Genomic DNA, 24658 nt, shown 5'->3' with positions numbered 1-24658 from the left:
TCTCGGGCAAACAATTATGAAATCGCCTTGAAAAAAAAAGGTCTATTGTAGGACACGAATGCTGAGTCAATGTTTGCCTTCCGCAACAGAATTAGGACTTCTGGGTCCGTTTGGTTTGTGACCCTGCAGAAACGCTGGCAGGTATCCTGAAATCACAAGGCTTTACAAGCCACCTGTATGTGGAGAGCGCTCTACACCTGACTTGGAGTGAACTTCCAGGTGTGTCGAACTACAGCTCCCAACATTCTGGATCAATCATCGATAATTCAACACTACAGGAACAGCCCAGGCTTTCCTAAGACAAAGGCGTTTGAAGGAATGCCAAATTGGGATCAAAAACTTGGACAGAAGCCCAAGTAACGTACAAATGCGTTAGCTGTGGAAATGCAGGGCAAGGCTGCTTCCGATGCTCGCGTCAATTTCAGTAGAGAGAGGGGGCAAACTACATATCTAGGTACGAGGACGTGTTGCCCCTTGATATGTGTCAGGGAAGATAGGCTCCAGCGTATCATGCTTCTATACAGTGAAAGCCCTCTAACAACAACAACAAAAAAGACAGTCTAGGAAGGGATACGGTCTGGGTCTCATTTCAGCTTTGAGGCCAGGGGCGCGGGTGACATTCCGTGGACAAGGACCTACCAAGAAGTGCACAGAGCCGGTAGGAACATGGACCTGTCCTATTCATTATATTAGGAAGAGTGAATGATACTTGCACACGTCCTTGCACTCACAGAATGATCATCAATGCCTCTTGATACCAACGCGATCAAATAAAATAAAAAAAAGAGTCAAAAGGGAGGTAAGCCTCGTACCTTATCTTGGTTCTCTCTGTTTTTGTAGCACAGGTTGGCGATGAGACGAATTAGGTGAGCCTTGAAGCCCACAGCGGCGTGGGTCAGGTCACTTCCGAGGGACGCGGTATGAGTGGAGGTAAACACGTTCTTGCTTTGTTTTCCCGCCAGATGTGTTAAACGAAGGGTGTCTGTGGAATATGGAGATGCACATGATGCAGTTATCTGATGAGGCTTATCTTCAGGACTTTCCCCTTAACAAGGACCTATTTGGAGGTCAAAAGTAGCCAGTTTTGATCTTATTTAATTCCCACTCATCCCCCGAGAATTCTGTTTTTTTGTTTTTTTTTTAAATCCGTCATATGGTTCCAGATATATGGTCCTTTTTATTTAGAGCTAGTCTTTAATGGTCCTCAGGGGTGGGTCTTTGGGCTACTCTGAGCCACGCCCCTTTGTAAAGACCATAAAAGGAGGCTGTAAATATAAAAGCCCATATCTCTGGAACTGTATGGCGGATTTACAAAAAACAAAGAACGTAATACTCAGGGGAGTTGTGGGAGTACACGAATAGAAAAAAACCTAGCCATTTTTGATCCGGTGACAGGTTCCATTTTAGGTTAGTAATATGCGATTGCCTACCTATAACAGTGTCGAGTAAACCCGGGCATCGCTGCAAACAGCCAAGGTGATCAGCATCTGAGGTCATTTCACAGAGAAGGTCCAAGAGACTAATCACAACTAAGGCCTCCTGTGGTGGAAAAAAGACAAATATATTGAAGATGACATTAATGCACGATATGTAGGGATTTGGGGAAGCTGAATGGTAAAACCGACGACAGATCTGATGTCTGGTTTGGCTGCTAAGAAGCAGTTAGCCATGTGCAATGCAATCAAGTAATTGTCGGCATCAGTGGAGATCCCAGACCACCAATTAATAAGGGGCTGATCATTGAAATGCCCCTCTGCTCTGAATAAATGGATGCAGAGGCTAATCCTAGCCACAAGTGGGGAAAGATTTAAGTGTTCATAAGCTAATATGTTGTTTGATATTTTAATACCCAGGTATTTAAAACATGACACTACTGGCACCTGTGGAGCTCTAACCACAGTTGGGTCTAATGGTAAAATAGCAGACTTTTCCCAATTTATGGCCAAACCCGATATAGCCCCAAACGCAGCAAAAAGTGACATTACGCCATTGAGCGATTCGTCAGAGTCAGCCAAAAACAGGAGAATGTCATCGGCGTAGAGAGCCACTTTCTCCTCTAATGTCCCGTATCTAAACCCTTCAATTTCTGGGCTAAGCCTTATCCTTGAAGCCAAAGGCTCCACCGCCAGGGCGAAAAGCAGCGGAGACAGAGGACAACCTTGCCTCGTACCCCTATACAGATTGAAGGACTCAGACAGCAGTCCATTTGCTCGTATTCTTGCTGACGGTTCTGAGTACAAAAGCTTAATCCAACCAATAAAGCCTGGACCAAAACCCATGCACTGAAGCGTAGCAAACAGGTATTTCCATTCCACGCTGTCAAACGCCTTAGCGGCATCAAGGGACAGAACTGCCCTCCTCCCCACATTGTCTGCCCCCACTTGCATATTGAGATATAGTCTTCTAACATTTAGGGCCGTTGACTTATGAGGCATGAATCCCGTCTGATCCGAGTGTATTAGAGATTCCACGACTTTTGAAAGACGCGGTTATTATCCTAGAGACAGGACATCACTTATCGGGATGGAAATACTCCTCTAAAGGGGAATGTATCATCAAAAAATTACATATTGTTTAAATCAAGAGTAAATTTTTTATTGCTTTTCAATAAATGAAAAAAATGTAATTATTACTCTGACTACCAGAACTAATAATAAACTTAACTGGACACATAGATCGTATCTGCAACAAACGGACTCCTATTAATTGTTTGTATAGAAGAGTCATATGAGCATGCTTCTAATGTGGGCAAAGGTCATTGTGAAGGGAGGGGGAGGAGGTGAGCTGCATCATTTATGAATCGTGGATCCTGTGCCATCAGTTATTGGGCAGGAGGTGAGCTGTGACATCACCTATTGTGAATGGTGGATCTTGTGTTATCTACTGTATATAGGGGTGTTATCAGTCATTGTACAGGAGGAGGAGGTGAGCTGTGACATCACCTATTGTGAATGCTTGTTTGTGGGTGCTTGACCCATTGGCAGAGCCCCGGAGGTGCCACAAATGGTCAGGCTGACATTAGACTACTATAAAACTGATTAACCATACTAGAATGAGCCGTATTACCTCCTCCTCGCAGGACCCCGGAGCCGCCAGTTTCAACACCGCTTGGCACTGTTTCTGGAAACAGTCAGAAAGGAATTCCGCTATTTGCTGCAGGTTAGTCTGCTCACGCTCTGTTAAAGGGCTCTTCTCACTTACTTTAGACAAAAAAAGTTCCAAAAGGGTAATCCTGCCAAAGAACAACATGTGACACGCTATGTAGAAGAGATAGCACAGCAGTACAACAGAATATCAGCATCAGGTTGTGCGCACACGGTTTTTGGAGGGGAACCTTTCCAGATCTCAAAACTCCTCAAACTTGGCATTTCCCGTCAGTTTCTGCTCAGAAAGTCTAGAAAAAAACCTGTGTGCACATAGCCTAAATCTGCTGGAAACCAACAACAGGCAGGTTATTGAAAAATGTAATTATCCCCTGCAGGACAAGGTATTATTTCATTTTTTAGGATGAAGCGTTTTATCATTTTGCCTTCGCTCTTCACTGTGGAGGAGTCAATTTTGTATCTACGCAATTGTATACCATTGGTCTCAACTCTTTACTTCAGCGGGTCAACAGCTGAGGTCAATGACTGGCCCTTTGTAGTCTGATCAGAGTTATATTTTCTTCCATCTTTACCATAATATTACAAAGTCATAAGTCGTTTTATATGATATTCTTAATAAACACATTTAAAGGAGGATAAAAATCAGTAAATATGTTTGCGATCAAGTTGAAAGGGCAGAACATTGAGTTTTAGAACCATTCGGCCTCTCCTAAAGTAATGACGCCAACCCTGGATCCTGTAATCGTAAACCTTCACTTGATGCCAGCTTGTGGCCAAGAAGCCATGTTAACCACCCAATCTAAAACCATTACAGACGTAGAAACATGTAGTTAGAGAACATGTGCTGGCTTCGAAGCTACACGCTTTTCTGAAATGATGCCAAAAAGGTCAGTTTTTAAGTGTCCAGAATTTGGCCAAAAAGTGTTTTCGCATAATGAACATGTCACAGTCTACAGTCACTCTCCAGTCTATAGGAGATGGTAAAACAGGGTAGTAGTCACGTTCAGTTGTGTCTATCTATAAGACAGGCTGTACAGCAAGAGCTGACAGTGGTATGAGAGGAGGAGAGCCGATAGAGTGGTTTGTAATGTGACACAGCTAACCTCAACTGTGCTGCCCCCCACATGGACCTTATCTGAAAGGTGTGAGTCATCTGTGCACTAATCTCTCTAATCATAAAAAAGGTTAGACCAGGAGATTAGAGCTGTATCAAGATATCTCACACACTAAGAAACCTGCTCTAAGCTATGGAGGGGGCGTGTTCTTTTTCACATGTGTGTTGCTGCCTGCTTAGGATTGGCCAGCATCATACAGGGAGAAGAAGTACACGCCCCCAGTGAAAACTGTCTGAACTTTTGTTAAATTCAAGTGGGTGTTGACTCAGTAGGTTCCAAGGATTGCGAATATCTACACAACGGAGGGGCAAAATTTAAAATAATTTAAAAAAAAAACTTTTTTTTTCCCCCCACTCTGCAGCCATTATTACATTGTGTGCAGAGTTCAACATGAAAAATTTGGTGAAAGATCCTCTCTAACAAAACCAATATCGTAGCGCTCCAGACACCGTGTACTGGCCGTTCTTAGGTACTGCAGCTTAGCACTTATTAAAGTGAATAGGAGCAGAGCTGTAGTACCTATGAACGGAGTTGTGCTGTTAGTCAATAGCTTAAAAGGGTATTCCAGTCTCCAAGGTTCTATACCAATATGTAGTAGGTGTAATAATAATAATAAACAACAACAACATAAGCAAATACCTATAATTAGAAATGTAGTATAGTTCTTCTGATTCACTATGTTGCTTACCCCATGTGCAGGGCATTACGGTAGCTTAGGTACCCACGGTTGCAACCATTAACAACTAACTGTCAATATATCGTGGCGGCAACCATGGATACCTAAGCTACTGCAATGCCCTGCACATGGGGTAAGCAACATAGCGAATCAGAAGAACTATGTTATAATTCCAATTGAAGGTATCTGATATTATTACACCTTCTACCTATTGGCATAGGATCTTGGAAATGGGAATACCACCATACGCTAATCTCATACATTTTTCAAATTGTAAAACATAAGCCATTTACCTATCAGCATGGCTCTGTGAAGCATAGATCTGTTTCACCAGTTCAGGGCACCTCAAGAAACAATCTGTGACGATCAAATATCTGGAAGAAGAAGGGGAAAAAAAAATAACTTGGGTCATCAGTATCTGTAAAATAAGTCCATCCATCCCATAATTAGTAAATGTCTGAAAACCAATATGGCTGCTTTTACAACTCTGAAAACAAGGGTTGTCAGACAGCTTTTTCAATATTCTACCTGTATTGTTTTTTTGGTGACATTATGTGCACGTTGCACTGGTGGTCAACCATACTGGTTTCAACCCACGGCTTATGAATTTTTAACATTTTCTTGCCATATCCATTGGTTGGAATTGATAGGTACGGATCCGTTTGCTACATTCGAAAGGTCTATATATGTCAGAAGGGCTAAGGTTAGGTCAATATTAACAGAACAGATGCCAAAAAGGTGTCCTATGGGTACATCATGGGTTTATACGGGCATATGGCCTTCGTAAATCATCCCTAATACACTGTATGTCTCCAAATGAAGGTTGAGATGTGAAGTGAGCAGAGGTCAAAGGTTTTCACAAACTATCACAGACTTTTCTCCATACCCACCCCTGCCCCCCAAAAAAAACTTTTATTAGTCAAGATACAAAGTGGCCCTTTACCAGTAGTCTTTAGAAACGAGACTACAAGGAGTTTCGAGATGAGTTGCCCAATCAGCTTTGAAAAAGAGTAATGAAATATTGAAGGTTGAGGACCAGAAATAAAAATAAATCAGAATTCTAGTCCATCTTGAACTCCACTAAACCCTTTTACAGTCCAAAGAAGAAGTGTTATTAGAAAAGGACTTTATTGAAGAGTGCCAGAAAATAGCATTTCTTCAAGTGGAAGTATATCCAAAATACCTAAAAACTCAAGGACCTGGAAAGAGCCCTAAGCCTGTCGATAGAGGTATACGGCAAGAACTGCGGGTGGTAGAACTAAAGAATGTGTGTCTCCTCCAGCCAAGAATGAACTTCTCCACCAAGTCTGAGGTGGTTGAAATAGAGTTTGAGAAGGGTTTACATCTATCCATTACTAGATAGCTGAAAAAATGGACAACCCTTTAAACAATAAAAGCCTTGATTTGTAGTAGAATTGTGCCATGTTCTCCAAGCTTGGCTGAATTTTTTACATTTTTCGATTAGGAATGGCAGTCTAGCCAAGATTACTAGAAGCCTACCGAGAAAAGTTAGAGGCCTAACGGTCTTTACAAGTATAGTTTCAAAAGGTTTACCCAAGATTAATTCATTCCGGGCAAACAATATCACATGAAAGTATGCCTTTACAGTTCCATCAGAGTGGACATCCAGAATTCAAAAGGAGGTTGTCCGATTGTCAGCCTAGCTCTGTAGAAGGATTGCGACAAGTTCACCTAGCTTTGTACAACCTGCTGGATGATTTTTTTTTTTTTAATTTCCTTTGCTTTTGAACAGAACTGGTGATCCAGCCAAGAGTACCACCTGCCCAAGGAGTACCAACTATCTAAAAGGTTAGTCCAAGAGCATGACCTGTCTAAAAAGGTTTACCGAAGATTACCACCCATCTAAAAAGGTCTACCCAAGACTACCACCCATACAAAAGTCTATCCAAAATTATCACTTGTATAAAAGTTTTACCCAAGATCACCCCCAGTCTAAACGGTATGCTCAAGACAACCACCAGTATAAAGTCAATCAAGATTACCACTGTAAAAAGCTATCCCAAATTACTACAGGCTTGGAGGTCTACCTAAGATTTCAAGCTGGCCAAAGGACTAACCAAAAGTATTAATTTTTTTAAACTTTTTATTCTTCTTTATAGCAAATTTTTTACGTTGGTAATTTTTTATAAAACTTTACACTTTTGCCTATTACAGACCCAGTCTTCGAAATCGTAGACCACTTTTTCCACTTCAAGCCCGAACAGGTTTTTCTTGTGAGCCCCAGCTAAAATTTTTGTGATTTTTTTTCCTTTTTTAGGTTCTCTTGGAACATTCCACTTGTATAGGGTGGAGCGATATAAGCAACAAATGTTCAAAACAGCAACAACATACAAAAAAAATGTATTGCCACAGCAACTTAAAAATAACCATTATGCGTATCACTGGTTCCTACGAAAGCTGCACAAGTTTTGCATCTAATTCAATCCTTGAACGTCATTCACGGTAAACCATTTACAAAAGCCCGACTTAACGTCGCAAATGGTAATGCAACCTGTTTTGAAAGTGTAAGCTCATAAGCCCGGCTGAACAAACGAGAAAGGACGAGAGGAGAAAGGCGCACGTCTACAAGTCAGACGTTTGTGGGGCTCGTAAACGTTTCACAATGTCAAGAGACAAATGAGAACACGCTACACGCCCTCGTTTTCTTGATGCGAGTGAGGTCTGACAGGGAACAACCTCGTCTCGAACAATAGGAGATATGATCGAGGTCCAGAGCCTCGAGGCTGGATTCTCAACCCTTGAGAAAATTACGATAGATGTGTAAATCTTAAAAAAGGCACGTCACACACTACCTTCTTCTGTACGTTAAGAAGTGTTCACCATCAATAATGGCAGCTATATCACTTTGGGAAAGGCCACGGATTTCCATAATTTGCAGTAGATTGAGGATCTGTAGGATACATGGAGGTGGGTTTTTAAGAAATGTTAAACTACAGTAGTATAATTCCCATAAACCTGATTAAACTGCAGCCATTGAAGGCCCCGACTCTGCTTGTGAAGATTCAGCATGTGCAGACTGCTCGTGAGGACAATTAATAAACAAAAATTCAAATTCGCTTTATTCCAGAGAATGTATGTCAAACTCTGGCCAAATTTGGCCCTCGATGTCGGGCAAGTCCCTGAAGTATACATGGCCTGCGACGCCAGGCGGGTCTCCCGCCCAGAATAGCGCTTTCACCTATAATCGGCATCCTAAATGCCGATACACTTGCAACCAATGATGGAGGAAGAAGCATCAGCTGACGCTCCCTGTCCCATCATTTCCCCCATCTGACACCTCAGAGCAGCAGCCGCTGTACCAAGATGTGCAGAGGATCTGAAGACACCAAGAAGAGACCGGAGCACCTGAGGGGGAATGGGCAGAGGTGACATTAATGGGTCAGCCAGTGATTTAGAGGTTTGTTCTCAAGTTTAAAAGTTATCCCCTTTCCACTGCATACAGGAAAGTTTTCCAGTGGCTGAGGGTCCGACTGACGTGACCCATACCAATCCTGAGAACCTACTGAATGGAGTGGAGGTCAATCATACACACTACCACTCCCATTTATTCTTGATGGGAGCGCCACCGATTGCCAAGCGCAGCGTTCAGTTAACCTTTAGCGCTCCTATTAGAAAGAATGGAGCAGCAGAATGCATGATCGACCTCCACTCCATTTAGCCACTTCTCGGGATTGGCGAGGGCCTCGGCATTTGGACCTCCAGTGATCAGAAAGTTCTGCCCTATCCCCTAGCTAGGGGTTAACTTTTAGACCTGAGGAAACCTTTTTAAAAGTATAGCTACCGGAGAAAAGAGAAATAGCTTCTCCTAGAAATTAACAAAAAGCTTTGCACGACTCTGGTTCAGAGGCATGGTTGGTAGTCCATGGATGCGAGCCACCAACTATCTGTGACATCACCAGAACCTTTTCTGACTAGTAGGTATGTATCACAACGCAATGATGTTGCAATGCATACTAAAGAGAAAGTATTCGTAAGTTCGCAGTGGTCTGGTCCAAAGGCCATGGACTAAGTCCTTGTCTAAGCTATTTGTGACCAAGTAAGATGGTATGCTGTGTCACACCAGGTAACTCGCATGCCTTCTCAGTGCTGTCCTACTCACTGTGTTCACCGCTCTGCTTCTCTCAGTGTAAGGCCATCACACTGAACTGCCTCCTGCAGCACTCCCAGCACTGCTGCACCCTTATGTGGCTGGAGGTTCTCCACCTGGCTATAGGGAGGCACGGCCAGACTCTGCAGGAATTCAATCGTCTGTGTCCTGCAGAGTTTCGCTAACTTAGCCTTACCCATGCCAGCAGGGTACAGATTTGGCAGCTCATCCCTCCACACCTTGCCAGAACATAGGTTCCTATCTGCAGTCTATTTCTAGAAATCTGTCAAGGTGAATGTTCGTTTGGCTTCTGCAGTTACCGACCTGACTTGTCCTCTCGTTTTATCTGACCTCTCCGCTCCTGACCCCGGCTTCGTATTCGGATCCTGTGCTGCCCATCCAGACCTTGAATTGTCTGACCACATATCTGTTTTTGCCCCCTGTACCTCATATTGCGCCTCTGACCCTTCGGTCAGCAGCTGCAGATCCGGGAACTGCCCTGGAGTGGCACCTCGTGACTACCCAAAATGACCTAAGCCTATCCTATCACCACCAGAGGCTCTAGAGAAGACCAGGTAGTCACTTAGGCACACCCCTCCAGAATAAGCCCTGCCAGTGGCGCAGTGGGTACGCACCCACCGCCATCACATACTGCAGTGATCTTCAGCTTGTGTCTCTTCAACTGTTGCACAAAAGGCCAATTCCCAACATACCCTCCTACTGAAAATCTAATTAAAGGGGCGCTCTTCTAAGAGTTGCGCTACAAGATCCCCGGCATACAACCAGCTATGCATTTACAGCAGTCGCTCGTGTAATACATGGGCTGTTCTGGTTCCGCTAGCGTGAGTCCTGCTGTTGTACATCATCCATATGCCAAGTATATTGGCTTAATAGTGCTGCGCTGCTGCTTGGTTTTATTATTTTGGAATGGATTGAGCTGATGAATTACAGGAAAAAAAAAGGAAAGCGTGATCCTCTTTTAGACAAACATTTTATTTTGTGGCTAAATAAGTAACTAGACTATAAAAAGCCACTTGTGGTGGAGTTTCATTGAATGACATACAAGCGGGTCAGGGCGCTGGAGATAAGCGGCTTTCAGCTGTGATTTACTGCACCAATATTAATATTCCTTCATAGATAAATGATAGGTTTGCCCATTTTATGAGGTTTCTGGAAGCTTTGAACTCAGGTTTCAGCTATAAACAACTTTAATGGAGAAGTATTATTAGGATGCAAACTGCTCAGTTATGGAAATCACATCAAAAACATCAGGGTAAATCTTCGGTTGTGCAGACGGTCGACATTAACTATTTCATTGCCGTTGCATGTGTGCGACCATTGATAAATTGCAACTTAAAAAAACAACAAAAAAAACAAAACAAAAAAACCACACAACATCTGTCCCCCCACATTCCTAATTGATAATCTAATATGCATGGTCGGCATTGGGCCCTCTATTAAAGTCTTTAGCTTCACCCATTATACATCTCAGCTCTATGATTCATACTTTTTAAAAGGAGAGTATATTCTTAAAGCCTCCTCAATAATATCAAAAAGGCAGTAGAGAAATATTAAAATAACACCATTTCTGGACATTATATAACTAGAGGGGACAAACTGGTGAAAAGTGCAGGAGACATCTCTAATTTTCAGTTGTCTCTGAGCTAGTGGGTAGAGACTACCTGTTATGAGGTCTGCCATTTAAAGCACACAGAGAAATGAGGGATTTCTGCTCTGGAGCAAATAGTCAGAAGAATCAGCAGCAGAATGGAGGACACTATACAGAGGCAGTAAACAGTGTTGCTGTGAATCCAGCTCTAGGGTCAAACGAAACACTTGCTAGAAAGTAGCACAGTAACTTCGCATCTCTCTCACGCTGTTCAACTCTCCCCCACTCCTGGCCATAGACTTCAATAGGCAGCTGTAAATTGATCCCCAATTGAGTGGGCAGTTTGTGTGTAACAGTTTTTCAGAGTAAATGACAGGATCAAGAGTCAAGGGAGGTAGAGGAGAAGTGGCTCATAAATGGAGAAAAAAAAAAAAAGTATCTCCTATAAGAAATATTTTTCATATTGTCACTTGTTCTATTGGTTGTCTACTAGTAATGAGCGAACGTGCTTGGATAAGGTCTTATCTGTCGGAGAGCCGTGAAACATGCAGCCGCGGGGACTCAAAGATATTTTTTGAGCACGCCAAAGACATTCCGTTAGCACCCAGATAACACATTATCCAAGAACGTTCGCTCATCACTAATGTCTACCAATCCCACCAAAGTCTTCCGATGCGCCAGAATTGGATCGGTGAGGAAAGCAGAGGTGCTTATAGTTTTCTAACATTTGCAGGTTGTTTTTTTTTTTTTTAAACTTAGATAACCCTTTTATTGAGTTAATAACCCAATAAAATAGAAGTTATCCCTCTAAAGTACGATATGAGATGTTATTAGATCCCACACTTTATAAATAATAATGAGATGACTCTGCCGATAACGGCCCAATCTATACAGCAAAGCTGCAATATTACAGAAAAACAAAAAGTAAATTTTTAGATATATTGATTTCTTAATAAAAAAAAGGGACCTCAGATCTATTACTTTTTTTTTTCCCCTCCTTTGGCTGTGGTCCCTATAGTCTCCATTTCCACCGGACATGTAGGCACTTGATTTCTAGGCTCGGGTCCAGTTGGTTACAATAAACCCATTGTGGACTCTCTAAAAACTTAAAAGAGTTAGTGGGATCTGCATCTGTGTGACAAGTTTGCCAAGTAAATAGAAGTGACCAATGCGTCTTGGCTTCGGTGAAGACGTTGGGAGAAACTTGGACGGCAAGCAATGGCTGTGATCGCGACGGTTTCTTCTCCCCTTTTCTTTCTTTTTTTGTGTTTGAAGTGGGTGGATTTTATCTTTTGCAAGCTATTCATTTAGTGAATCGCTGCGCTCACATACGATTAATTCTGCCCCCCCTTTCGTCTCTTTTATCTCGGTACATGTATTTTATAGGACCGGCTTTAGGAAGTCTCCATCCAAAAAAAAAAAGTAACTTTGAGCCACCCATTCTTGTAAAACAAATGACCTCCCGTATAAAACAAAGCGCCAGTAACGGGAAGGAATGGCGGAGATTACACCCTAATCTAACAGCACATCTGTACTAACAAGAATATCCCACGCCGACGCTCCTGGGTCGTCTACAACGGCCCGTGGCCCTTTCTCTTCTGATAAATACACAGTTATTTTGTTGTAAAAAGTCACGCTGAAAGATCACTGTATAAAAGGGACATAACTATATATGGGGACCCCCCACAATCAGCACCAACGCAACCCAAGACACCCACAATGCCACGTAGTGGTCATACTCCGGTAGTGCAGCTCAAAGCACATTCACTTGAAGAGATCAAAGCTGCAGTACCTTAGAGTGGCCACTACAAAGTGCACGGAGCTGTGGCGTTACACCTCCCAACCCAACACTAGAATGTCCAGCCCCCGAGGGGCCTGACAACAGCTGATTAGTAATTAGGAAAACATGGACCTCCTGGAATTCTGGTGGTGCACAAGTAGGATAACCAAATCAGTCAGCTGTGATGTAGAAATACTTGCCAAGTATTTCTACGCTTCAGATGATTAGTGGGGAACAGCTGATTACGTGTGTCAGAACCCCATCAATCCAATACTGATAATCTAACGTAATCCCGAACAACCCTTGAGAAGTGGTCTTCTAAAGGAAGTGCTTTCTCAAAAAGATGGCCAGTATGCATAATATATGGTTGTACCCAGGTATTCCATCTCAGATTGGGGTCACTGTATCAAGGGATAAAACTATATATGGGGGACTTCCCACGATCAGGACCAATACAACCCACCAGCACCACAATGCCACGTAGTGGTCGTACTCCGGTAGTGCAGCTCAAAGCAGAGTCACTTGAAGAGATCAAAGCTGCAGTACCTTAGAGTGGCCACTACAAAGCGTGAGGAGCTGTGGCATTACACCTCACAATAGTGGGATGTCCGGCCCCCGAGGGGCCCGACAACAGCTGATTAATGGGGAACAGCTGACTAGGCGTGTCAGAACCCCACCAATCCAATACTGATGACCTAACGTAATCCCAAATAACATTTGAAAATTGGTCTTCTAAAGGAAGTGCTTTCTCAAAAAGATGGCCAGTATGCATAATATATGGTTGTACCCAGGAAGTCCAACTCAGAGCACATTCACTTAAAAGAGATCAAAGCTGTAGTACCTTAGAGTGGCCACTACAGTGTGTGCGGAGCTGTGGGATGACACCTCCCAACACTGGGCATGTCCGGCCCCCGAGGGGCCTGCCAACAGCTAGAACCACACCAATCCAATTCTGATGACCAATCGTAATTTCGTAGTCCCGTACAACCTTGAAAATTGGTCTTCTAAAGGAAGTGGCCTTCTTAAAAAGATGGCCAGTATGCATAATATATGGTCATACTCAGGTAGTCCAGCTCAGAGCACATTCCAATGAATGAGATTCAAGCTGCAGTACCTTAGAGTGGCCACTACCCAGTATATGGAGCTGTGGCGTTATACCTTCCAACACTGGGCACGTCCGGCCCCCGAGGGGCCTACAAACAACTGATTAGTGGGGAACAGCTGATTACGCGTGTCGGAACCCTGCCGATCAAACATAGATGAGCTATAGTAATATCGTTGTCCTGAGCCAAGCTTGTAGAATGGTAGGAAGTGGCCTTCTCTAAAAGATGGCCAGTAAACAATCTATGGCAGGACCTAGGATAATGGTGTGGCCTTCTTAAAGAATAGAAGGGGGTATAACAAAAATGACTGACTTCCTGCTCATTTATTGTCAAGTACAGCGGCAGGGTAAAGCATGGTGGAGGATAAAAAGTTACAGCAAGAAATGGTGATACACTTCAGGCAACCTTAGACTTAATTAATCTATGCTACAAATGAAAGGGGAAAAAAAAAAACTAATATGGGGCGAAAGCCCCCAAAAAAAAAGCAAAAAAGAAAAAACCAACAGGTAGGCACCAACATAAATCAAGTTAATGGGGGTTTAGGACTTCAAAATTGGTGACCATGGCTGTAATATTGGTCACCGCCAATCAGCTGATTGAAAAAGCCGTGGTGCACTGCAACTGACAGAGCGCCATACATTATATAGTGGCCATGGAGGGTACTGCAGCTCTTTACCATTCACTTGAATGGAAGAAAAGTTGAACAGAGCTGTGCCAGAACTGCTGCACAGCAACCCCTTTATATCAGCTGATCACATTGGCGCTATGAGTCAGACCCCCACCGATCTGATATTGACGACCAGACTGAAAAATTGGACATCAATATTTTAGAGTTCTGGAATACCCCTTTAAGGCCACACTGAATTCTTAAGGAGTCCAACGTCCTCACTGACCGCACTTACAGCCACTCCGTATCCGACCGCTTGCTGTAGGCAGTTATTACACCCAGGGCAATAGTAAGGTTGGCGGGCTCCAGCAAGTCGGCCACTTTGTCTTCACCCATACAAGTGTACAAAACCATGGAGCCATAAGCTGAGACTTTGTCATCTTCGTGGGTCAGGCAAGTCCTGGGATACAAAAAAAAAAAAAAAAACGATTAAAAATAAAAATCAATTATAATAAATTATGCAAAACAACAAAAATAAAAGTGAATGAACAAAAAGAGAAATTTAAATACATTTTTGGTGTGACCGCCCTTTGCCTTCATAATCCGTTCTTCTAGGTAAGCTTGCACAGTAAGAGTCCGGTGAAAGAGCAACCATTTATACCAACCAGGTGATTTTACCATTATTTTCATATGTAGGTGGAAACACAGTCATTAACTGAAACAAAAACAGTTGTGTAGGAGGCTTAAAACTGTGTGAGGCTTAAAACTGTGTGAGGAACAGCCAAACACTGTTACAAAAAGGTGAGGTTGTGGAAGACGGTCTCCTGTCACAGAGCAGAGCAACAAGACACAAGGTAGTTATACTGCATCGGCAAGGTGTCTCCCAGAAAAAAAAAAAAAGACTTTAACCCAGACTGGGATTTTAAGACGTGCTGTTCAAGATCTTTTCAAGAAGCAAATTAAAAAAATGTGTATCGATATTCATAGCAGGTCCTTAAGGTTTTAAAAGGATATTTCCATCTAAAAATTGCTAGGATATAGGTCATCACCTCTTAAATCGCTGGAGGTCCGAGGTCAGAGACTGAAGGGGCTGATTTGGGGTGAGGAACAGGCAAACACTGCTACAACGGTGAGGTTGTGTTAGAGAGTCTATTATCACAGATCATACACCATAGGAAGACTGAGCCGAGCAACAAGACACAAGGTAGTTATACTGCATCGGCAAGGTCTAGCAACAAGACACAAGGTAGTTATACTGCATCGGCAAGGTCTAGCAACAAGACACAAGGTAGTTATACTGCATCGGCAAGGTCTAGCAACAAGACAGAAGGTAGTTATACTGCATCGGCAAGGTGTCTCCCAGGAAAAGACTTCAACCCAGACTGAGGTTTCAAGATGTTTTGAAGAAGCAACAAAAAAAAAAAAAAAAAAAAAAAAAAAGGTCAATGATATTCATCGCAGGTCCTTAAGGTTTCCATCTAAAAATTGTTAGGATATCTGTCATCACCCAGATCAGAGACTGAAGGGTCTGATTTGGGGTTGAATGCCCTAAGTTATCCTTTCACGGGGGTCACCACTACACAGAGATATGAATAAAAGGGATGCAGCACTTCGGTCACCCCATTCTCAGGAAAGGGAAGGTCAGACCCCTACGGCATAGCTGTAGTATCCCTTTAACTCTTCATGTTCACTATGACTATGGGGGGAGTTACCCTTTAGCAGAGCATTCATACCTGGGGAATACTTATATCCCATAGACCCTGTATATAGTCCTGTTGGTGGTCTCGGGACCTCACCCGTCCTTCGTCCTGGGTTACCTCCGAACACGGAGACTGAATAAATCTTATCAGGGAAGGACGACTGGATTACAAGTTGCCTCGGCCACAAGATCGCTAATTAGAAAGAGAAGGATTTAGTGCAGAAGATGGAAAAGCGGCTTGTTTCATACTTACAGGAAGACTTGTGGAAAAGCCCGCTCCCAGATGCTATTTTGGGAAGCCCGGTTCCCTCCTGCGACATTGCCAAGGAACTGCAGGCCGCAGCGGAAGGCTGAGCAAGACAAATTATTTCATTAAGGACATTTTAAAAAGTTTAAAAAAAAAAAAGTTAAATTTCTTTAATCTGGCATCTGATAATCCGGAAATCTTTATAATCGATCAAAAAACAGCAACATATTCTATACTTTCACAATATCAGAGATGAACTGAATTATCACAGCATGTACACAATCCGGAGTACCTGATAATCCAGCAGTTCACATTTAAAGCGGTAGTCCATTATTTTATTTATTTATTTATTTTTTAAATATATGGACCCAGGGGCTCTGAAAATTATAAAAAAAATAATCAGACTTCAGTCATTCCTGACTAGTATGGCGAATCTCCTCACTTGACCGCTGCAGACAATCAGTGCCACAAGAGTCAGAGGAGAGGTCAAGGAAAAAGTCTGGTGAACAAGTAAGGAGACCAGTAGAGTACATAAGTAGCAGTATCAGGAATAGCTGGGTTTAAGTAGGCGAGAATGTGGATCTCTGTTATTGGAAGGTCATGGGCCCCTATAAAAAAAAAAAAAAAAAAATATCCTTTTCATTAATATTCTGACAGTACTATAGGAGCTTGGACTCCCTCCAACCCCCCTTCAATTCACAGAATTCATTGGTCACACCGCTGCTAATAACTTAGAATGACCAAGACCCCGCCCCCACTTCCTGTACAGGGACAAAGACCCCGCCCCCACTTCCTGTACAGGGACAAAGACGCCGCCCCCACTTCCTGTACAGGGACAAAGACCCCGCCCCCACTTCCTGTACAGGGACAAAGACGCCGCCCCCACTTCCTGTACAGGGACAAAGACGCCGCCCCCACTTCCTGAACAGGGACAAAGACCCTCCCACACTTCCTGTAGAGGGACAAAGACCCTCCCACACTTCCTGTAGAGGGACAAAGACCCTCCCACACTTCCTGTAGAGGGACAAAGACCCTCCCACACTTCCTGTAGAGGGACAAAGACCCTCCCACACTTCCTGTAGAGGGACAAAGACCCTCCCACACTTCCTGTAGAGGGACAAAGACAGACAGATGACTAAGTAACATTCAGTGGACATCAGGTTACAAAGGAAAGCGACACATAATAGTTAAAAAAAAAATTGAAGGATTTTTTTATTTTTTTTGGGGGGGGGGGGGGGCAAGGCAAAAAAAAAACAAAAAAGCAAACAAACTGCTTTTTCCATTGTCTGAATGCCCAGGGACCATTTTATATTAAGTACAGTACATGGATGCATTTCTCTCCATCGTGTACGGTCGCTGCTCTTACCCCATCCCACAGCTCCAAAAACATGGAATATCTGTACATCTAGTGAAACGTATCCCCCACCACACCCTCGGTCCTTCGTGTGCAATTCAATCTCTTTGTGGAAGCGGGCAGATTTATTTTAATTTTGAAATTGCAAAAAAAAAAAAAAAAAACACAAGGAGCTAATTTTATCCTGCTGGTAAACCACAGCAACAATTATAGGTGGAGCGGAGCCTGCACAGAGAGGGAATATGTAATTAATGCACAATAATCCCATTAAAAACAAATTGGGCACAAAAATCACGACTGCTACCAAAAAAAAAAATATATATACAGTATTATCTTAGACCCAATACTGGATATAGTAAATGCCTAACCATGTGAGAAACCATTAGGAAAAATAACACATCGGCCCACATTCTACGAGGGTAGTTGGGAGAGAATTGTGCCAGATTTATTAAAAGCAGCACTCTACTTAAAGGGAACCTGTCAATTGCCATAAATGTAATGTGGTCTCCTGAATCCGGCGCTGGTTTTTTTTTTTTGCGCCTCTCCGTTCCTGAGATATGGGCCCTTCTTTCCTGTATATAAATCTAGTCTTGCTGGCCAAGTGGGTGTGTTCCCCCAAAGAAAACGCCTACGAGCAGAACCCTCTTGTTAAAAAAAAACAAAAAAAAAAAAAACAGTAGATCTATATGCAGAAAAGAGAAGGCCATATCTCAGGAACCGAGACTGGAAAGGGAAGGGCCTGTGCGAGGGGCATCGTCGTACTGGGCAGGGGAGGCATGTGCGAGGGGCATCGTACTGGGCAGGGGAGGCATGTGCGAGGGGCATCGTCGTACTGGGCAGGGGAGGCATGTGTGAGGGACATCGTACTGAGTGGGGAGCAATGTGTGAGGGACATCGTACTGTGCGGGGGGGGGGGGGGGAAGGCATGTGTGAGGGACATCGTACTGTGCGGGGGGGAAGGCATGTGTGAGGGACATCGTACTGGGCAGGGGAGGCATGTGTGAGGGACATCGTACTGGGCAGGGGAGGCATGTGTGAGGGACATCGTACTGGGCAGGGGAGGCATGTGTGAGGGGCATCGTACTGAGTGGGGAGCCATGTGTGAGGGACATCGTACTGTGCGGGGGGGGGGGGGAAGGCATGTGTGAGGGACATGGTACTGGGCGAAGGGGAGGGCCCGTGTGAGGGACATCGTACTGGGCGAAGGGGAGGACCCGTGTGAGGGACATCGTACTGGGCGAAGGGGAGGGCCCGTGTGAGGGACATCATACTGGGTGGGGAGGCATGTGTGAGGGACATCGTACTGGGCGAAGGGGAGGGCCTGTGTGAGGGACATCGTACTGGGCGAAGGGGAGGACCTGTGTGAGGGACATCATACTGGGTGGGGAGGCATGTGTGAGGGACATCGTACTGGGCGAAGGTGAGGGCCCGTGTGAGGGACATCGTACTGGGCGGAGGGGAGGGCCCGTGTGAGGGAAATCATACTGGGCGAAGGTGAGGGCCCGTGTGAGGGACATTGTACTGGGCGGAGGGGAGGGCCCGTGTGAGGGACATCGTACTGACCAGGGGGGAGGAATGTGTGAGGGACATCGTACTGACCAGGGGGGAGGCATGTGTGAGGGACATCGTACTGGGCAGGGGAGGCCCGTGTGAGGGACATTGTACTGGGTGGGGAGGTATGTGTGAGGGACATCATACTGGGCAGGGAGACCTAGATGGTGGCATAAAACTGTAATGGGGGCTGTGTGGTGACATCATACTGAGTGTCAGGACTGTGGGGGCATCATATGGTGTGTTTGGAGATGTTGAACAAGGAGCTGTACGATTTACTGCTTTATATAAACTTTATAAATAGCAGTGAATCCTAAGGTGACGATTCGCTGCTACAAGCGAGACTATATAATACTAGAAGTCCTAGGGTGACATGTATTGGCAGCAGCAGCGAGCCAGCATACCTAATGCTTCTCAATATTAAGTGATAAAAATTAATATAAAACAACAATAATAAGCAGAATTAATCTCAGGAAAAAAGGAAAATAATTACTATTTTGGTTGTGAAATAATAATAATAATAATAATAATAATAATAATAATAGAATGAAGACTATCCAGGATTTCATCCCCGTGCCAGGATGACTAATGATTTACAAGGGAATAACGATCTGTTATAATATTGTACTGGAGTTAATATTTCAGGATTAAGCAAAAAAAAAAAAAATAATAATAATTCACCGGGAAACAAAAAAAAAAAAAAAAAAAAAAAAAAGCCAAAAGAGGATTTGTGAGCCGGGATACCACCCAGCGGGGAACTCTGGGGGAGTAATGGGAGATGGAACCCATCAATTATACAAGACCCACCCACACTGCCACTTAAAAGCCGCTACGGTGGCCATCGTGGCTCATATAAAAAGGCAAAAAATTACAGCCGGTGCACGGGGTTGGCCGCAGTTTATCACCACATATACCTTTTGGATGGATGTGTGGTTTCCGCCTACGTCTAGCACAGAACTGCTGGACAGTTTTGCCAAAGTTAGAAGCTGGAAAGAATGTTGTACATTTATCATAGTCGTCCATGGAACAGTTTCCATGCAAGAAGGAACCATTTCTGCCGTATGCGTTGGAGGAAAAAAATAAAAAAAAATAAAAAAAAAAAAATCTACAAAAAAACTTTGCACATGGGATGGCGGGCCACCTACCGGGCCGTGTAAACTCATGACTTGACTCCGGAAGGTCGCGAGTCCGGCTGTTCCCATCCATGCACACGGACGTCTAATGTTGTACTCAAAAATAAAACATCAATGCAAGTATTTGGACCAAGAAGAAAACTCTCTTTTACCCCCAAGTGACACCAGCCGAGTGATCACCCGTTTATCATGAATCGATCAAATCGTTTTTTTGTTTTTGTGCCTGGATTTTGGCATCTGGCGCATAGAGTTTTTCTGCTCAAACTGTTCCAGTAGTCAAATTTGGAGCAGTGATGTGGATGTAAGGGGCTGGCTTTACTGGTTCCGTTTAGTAGATAAGCCAGCCCCCTCCTCCAAAACAGCCAGTTAAAAGCGAGAAAAGGGCGGGATTATGTACTGAACCCAGCCCCATTCATACACATCGTTGGTCACTGATGGACACATGGAAGAGGGTGGGAAGGATGATCTCGGACGGACTTCGGGCAGGCAAAAAAAAAAAATCAAGCCATCCGTGGAGGTTTGGCAGTGATTGTAATTTATTGACCAAAAGGGTTGGCACCATTGAAACTGTCCCAGAAAATTATTGCAATTACACAACTTAATTTTTGGTTGCACGCCCTTTGGAATAAAAACCTACAATCAATTGTTTCCTATAACCATCAGCTTCTTACACCTCTCAGCTGGAATTTTGCACCACTCTTAGGCTGGGGTCACACTTGGCATAAGACAATACGCCACGCATTATACGTCCGTACTACGGCCGTAATACGGAGAAATGTTCCCAAAATATTGATCCGTAGTCAGGGTGTGTCAGCGTATTTTGCGCATGGCATCCTCCGTATGTAATCCGTATGGCATCCGTACTGCGAGATTTTCGCGCAGGCTTGCAAAACCGACATCTAATGGATTTATGTGCTCAAATGTTCGGGAAAACATATATACAGTATATATATATATATACACACACTCTCACCGGCCACTTTATTAGGTACACCTGTCCAACTTCTTGTTAACACTTAATTTCTAATCAGCCAATCACATGGCGGCAACTCAGTGCATTTAGGCATGTAGACATGGTCAAGACAATCTCCTGCAGTTCAAACCGAGCATCAGTATGGGGAAGAAAGGTGATTTGAGTGCCTTTGAACGTGGCATGGTTGTTGGTGCCAGAAGGGCTGGTCTGAGTATTTCAGAAACTGCTGATCTACTGGGATTTTCACGCACAACCATCTCTAGGGTTTACAGAGAATGGTCCGAAAAAGAAAAAAAATCCAGTGAGCGGCAGTTCTGTGGGCGGAAATGCCTTGTTGATGCCAGAGGTCAGAGGAGAATGGGCAGACTGGTTCGAGCTGATAGAAAGGCAACAGTGACTCAAATCGCCACCCGTTACAACCAAGGTAGGCCTAAGAGCATCTCTGAACGCACAGTGCGTCGAACTTTGAGGCAGATGGGCTACAGCAGCAGAAGACCACACCGGGTACCACTCCTTTCAGCTAAGAACAGGAAACTGAGGCTACAATTTGTACAAGCTCATCGAAATTGGACAGTAGAAGATTGGAAAAACGTTGCTTGGTCTGATGAGTCTCGATTTCTGCTGCGACATTCGGATGGTAGGGTCAGAATTTGGCGTAAACAACATGAAAGCATGGATCCATCCTGCCTTGTATGGAGCATCTTTGGGATGTGCAGCCGACAAATCTGCGGCAACTGTGTGATGCCATCATGTCAATATGGACCAAAATCTCTGAGGAATGCTTCCAGCACCTTGTTGAATCTATGCCACGAAGAATTGAGGCAGTTCTGAAGGCAAAAGGGGTCCAACCCGTTACTAGCATGGTGTACCTAATAAAGTGGCCGGTGAGTGTGTGTATGTATATATATATATATATATATATATATATATATATATTCTGTATTTAGATTTCATTCAGCGCGATATCTGTGAACAGCCGGTAATTCAATTGCCGGCTTTTCATTTCTCCTGCACAAACCCGACAGGATATGAGACATGATTACATACAGTAAACCATCTCATATCCCCATTTTTTTTTGCATATTCCACACTACTAATGTTAGTAGTGTGTATGTGCAAAATTTCAGCGCTGTAGCTGCTCAAATAAAGGGTTAAATGGCGGAAAAAATTGGCGTGGGCTCCCGCACAATTTTCTCCGCCAGAGTGGTAAAGCCAGTGACTGACGGCAGATATTAATAGCCAGGAGAGGGTCCATGGTTATTGGCCCCCCCTGGCTACAAACATCTGCCCCCAGCCACCCCAGAAAAGGCACATCTGGAAGATGCGCCTATTCTGGCACTTGGCCTCTCTCTTCCCACTCCCTGTAGCGGTGGGATATGGGGTAATGAAGGGTTAATGTCACCTTGCTATTGTAAGGTGACATTAAGCCAGATTAATAATGGAGAGGCGTCAATTATGACACCTATCCATTATTAATCCAATTGTTTGAAAGGGTTAAAAAACACACACACACATGATTTAAAAGTATTTTAATGAAATAAACACACCGGTTGTTTTAATAATTTATTGCTCTCTCAATCCATTTGCAGGCCCTCACTTGGCAAAATAAACGCACAAGATACATACCCTCAGCTGAACCGTCACGTCCCACGAGGTAATCCATCTGAAGGGGTTAAAATATTTTACAGGCAGGAGCCCTGCAAATGCAGCAGTGCTCGTGCTTGTAATCCCCCGGCGAATGAAGGAAATGTAGGTCATTGACCTACATTTCCTTCAGTTGCGGTGATGCGCCCCCTGGTGGATGTCCTCATATGACCTGGAGCGTGGGAAAAAGTTCCCAGGCTGCAGTTCATGAGAACATCCAGCAGGGGCGCATCACCGCGACTCAATGTAAGTATAGATCACTCTGCTTTCCTTTCAGCACCCGGGGATTACAGGCACGAGCGAGTGGTTTATCGCAGCTCGTGCCTGTAATATTAGTTAACCCCTTCAGATGGATTACCTCGTGGGACGTGATCTGACATCAGAAGGTATGTATCTTGTGCGTTTATTATTTTGCCAAGCGAGGACCTGCAAATGGATTGAGAGAGCAATAAATTATTAAAACAACCGGTGTGTTTATTTCATTAAAATACTTTTAAATCACGTGTGTGTGTTTTTTAACCCTTTCAAACAATTGGATTAATAATGGATAGGTGTCATAATTGACGCTTCTCCATTATTAATCTGGCTTAATGTCACCTTCCAATAGCAAGGTGGGATTAACCCTTCATTACCCCATATCCCACCGCTACAGGGAGTGGGAAGAGAGTGGCCAAGTGCCAGAATAGGCGCATCTTCCAGATGTGCCTTTTCTGGGGTGGCTGGGGGCAGATGTTTGTAGCCACGGGGGGGCCAATAACCATGGACCCTCTCCTGGCTATTAATATCTGCCCTCAGTCACTGGCTTTACCACTCTGGCGGAGAAAATTGCGCGGGAGCCCACGCCAATTTTTTCCGCCATTTAACCCTTTATTTGAGCAGCTACAGCGCTGAAATTTTGCACATACACACTACTAACATTAGTAGTGTGGAATATGCAAAAAAAAAAAGGGGATATGAGATGGTTTACTGTATGTAAACCATGTCTCATATGTCGGGTTTGTGCAGGAGAAATGAAAAGCCGGCAATTGAATTACCGACTTTTCACTAACACCGCTGCGTATTTCTCGCAAGTCACACTGCTGGTCCGTGTGGAATCCGTATTTTTCTCGCCCCCATAGACTTTCATTGGCGATTTTTTTGCGCAATACGCTGACAAACGCAGCATGCTGCGATTTTCTACGCCCGTACAAGACAGTATATTACGGATCCGTAATATACGCCTGATAGGACTAGACCCATTGAGAATCATTGTGCCGTATGTAATGCGAGTTTTACGGACGTAGTTTCTGCGCTCTTACGTCCGTAAAACTCGCATGTGTGACCCCGGCCTTATTCTGCAAGCTGCCCCAGGTCTCTCATATTTTAAGGCGCCTTCTCCCAACAGCAACATTAAGATCTCTCCACAGGTGACCAATGGGAATGACATCCTGACTCATTGCTGTCACTTGACAATTCTCCAACACTTTGTTTCCATCCATTCCTGAAGCATATTTGGGATCATCGTCCTGCTGGAAGACCCACGACCTATGATGCAAACCCAGCTTTCTGACACTGGAGACTACATCGTGACCCAAAATCCATTTGTAATCTTCAGATTTCATGATGCCTTGCAGAGTCAAGGCACCCAGTGCGAGAAAAAGCAAAACACCCCCCAAAAAAAAAATATTTGAACCTCCACCATGTTTGACTGTAGGTACTGTGTTTTCTTTGTAGGTCTCATTCCATAACAGTAGAATGATGTGCTTTACCAAAGAGCTTTATCTTGGTCTCATTTGTCCACAAGACGCTTTCCCAGAAGGATTTTGGCTTATTCACGTACATTTTGCCAAACTGAAGTCTAGCTATTTTTTAGGTCTCTATCAGCAGTGGAGTCTTCCTGAGTCTCCTGCCATAGCGTTTTATTTCATTGACGTGTTGACAGATACGGTGCATCCGAGTCCATGCAAACTGAACCT

At 43.9% G+C, this 24658-nt stretch overlaps 1 protein-coding gene across 3 annotated transcripts in view; it reads right to left on the bottom strand.

Annotated features, from left to right (window-relative positions):
- The window catches only part of ATXN10 (ataxin 10), a 74805-nt gene that overhangs the window by 38439 nt on the left and 11708 nt on the right, over positions 1-24658 (bottom strand). For 2 of the 3 annotated variants that reach the window (XR_013215927.1, XM_077266635.1), the window contains exons 4-9: positions 16055-16151; positions 14398-14562; positions 5189-5269; positions 3067-3232; positions 1431-1539; positions 813-982 (exon numbers count right to left, since the gene is read on the bottom strand). Coding sequence is in view for 2 of the 3 variants with exons in the window: in XM_077266635.1 (XP_077122750.1) it covers positions 813-982; positions 1431-1539; positions 3067-3232; positions 5189-5269; positions 14398-14562; positions 16055-16151 (788 nt within the window). In the remaining variant the exon portion in view is untranslated. The remainder of the gene's footprint in view (positions 1-812; positions 983-1430; positions 1540-3066; positions 3233-5188; positions 5270-14397; positions 14563-16054; positions 16152-24658) is intronic. The other variant, XM_077266637.1, reaches the window with a different exon arrangement.

Source organism: Ranitomeya variabilis, chromosome 5 (assembly GCF_051348905.1).
Source record: "Ranitomeya variabilis isolate aRanVar5 chromosome 5, aRanVar5.hap1, whole genome shotgun sequence".
NCBI classification, from domain to species: Eukaryota; Metazoa; Chordata; class Amphibia; order Anura; family Dendrobatidae; genus Ranitomeya; species Ranitomeya variabilis.
This window is presented reverse-complemented; position numbering and strand designations above follow the sequence as displayed.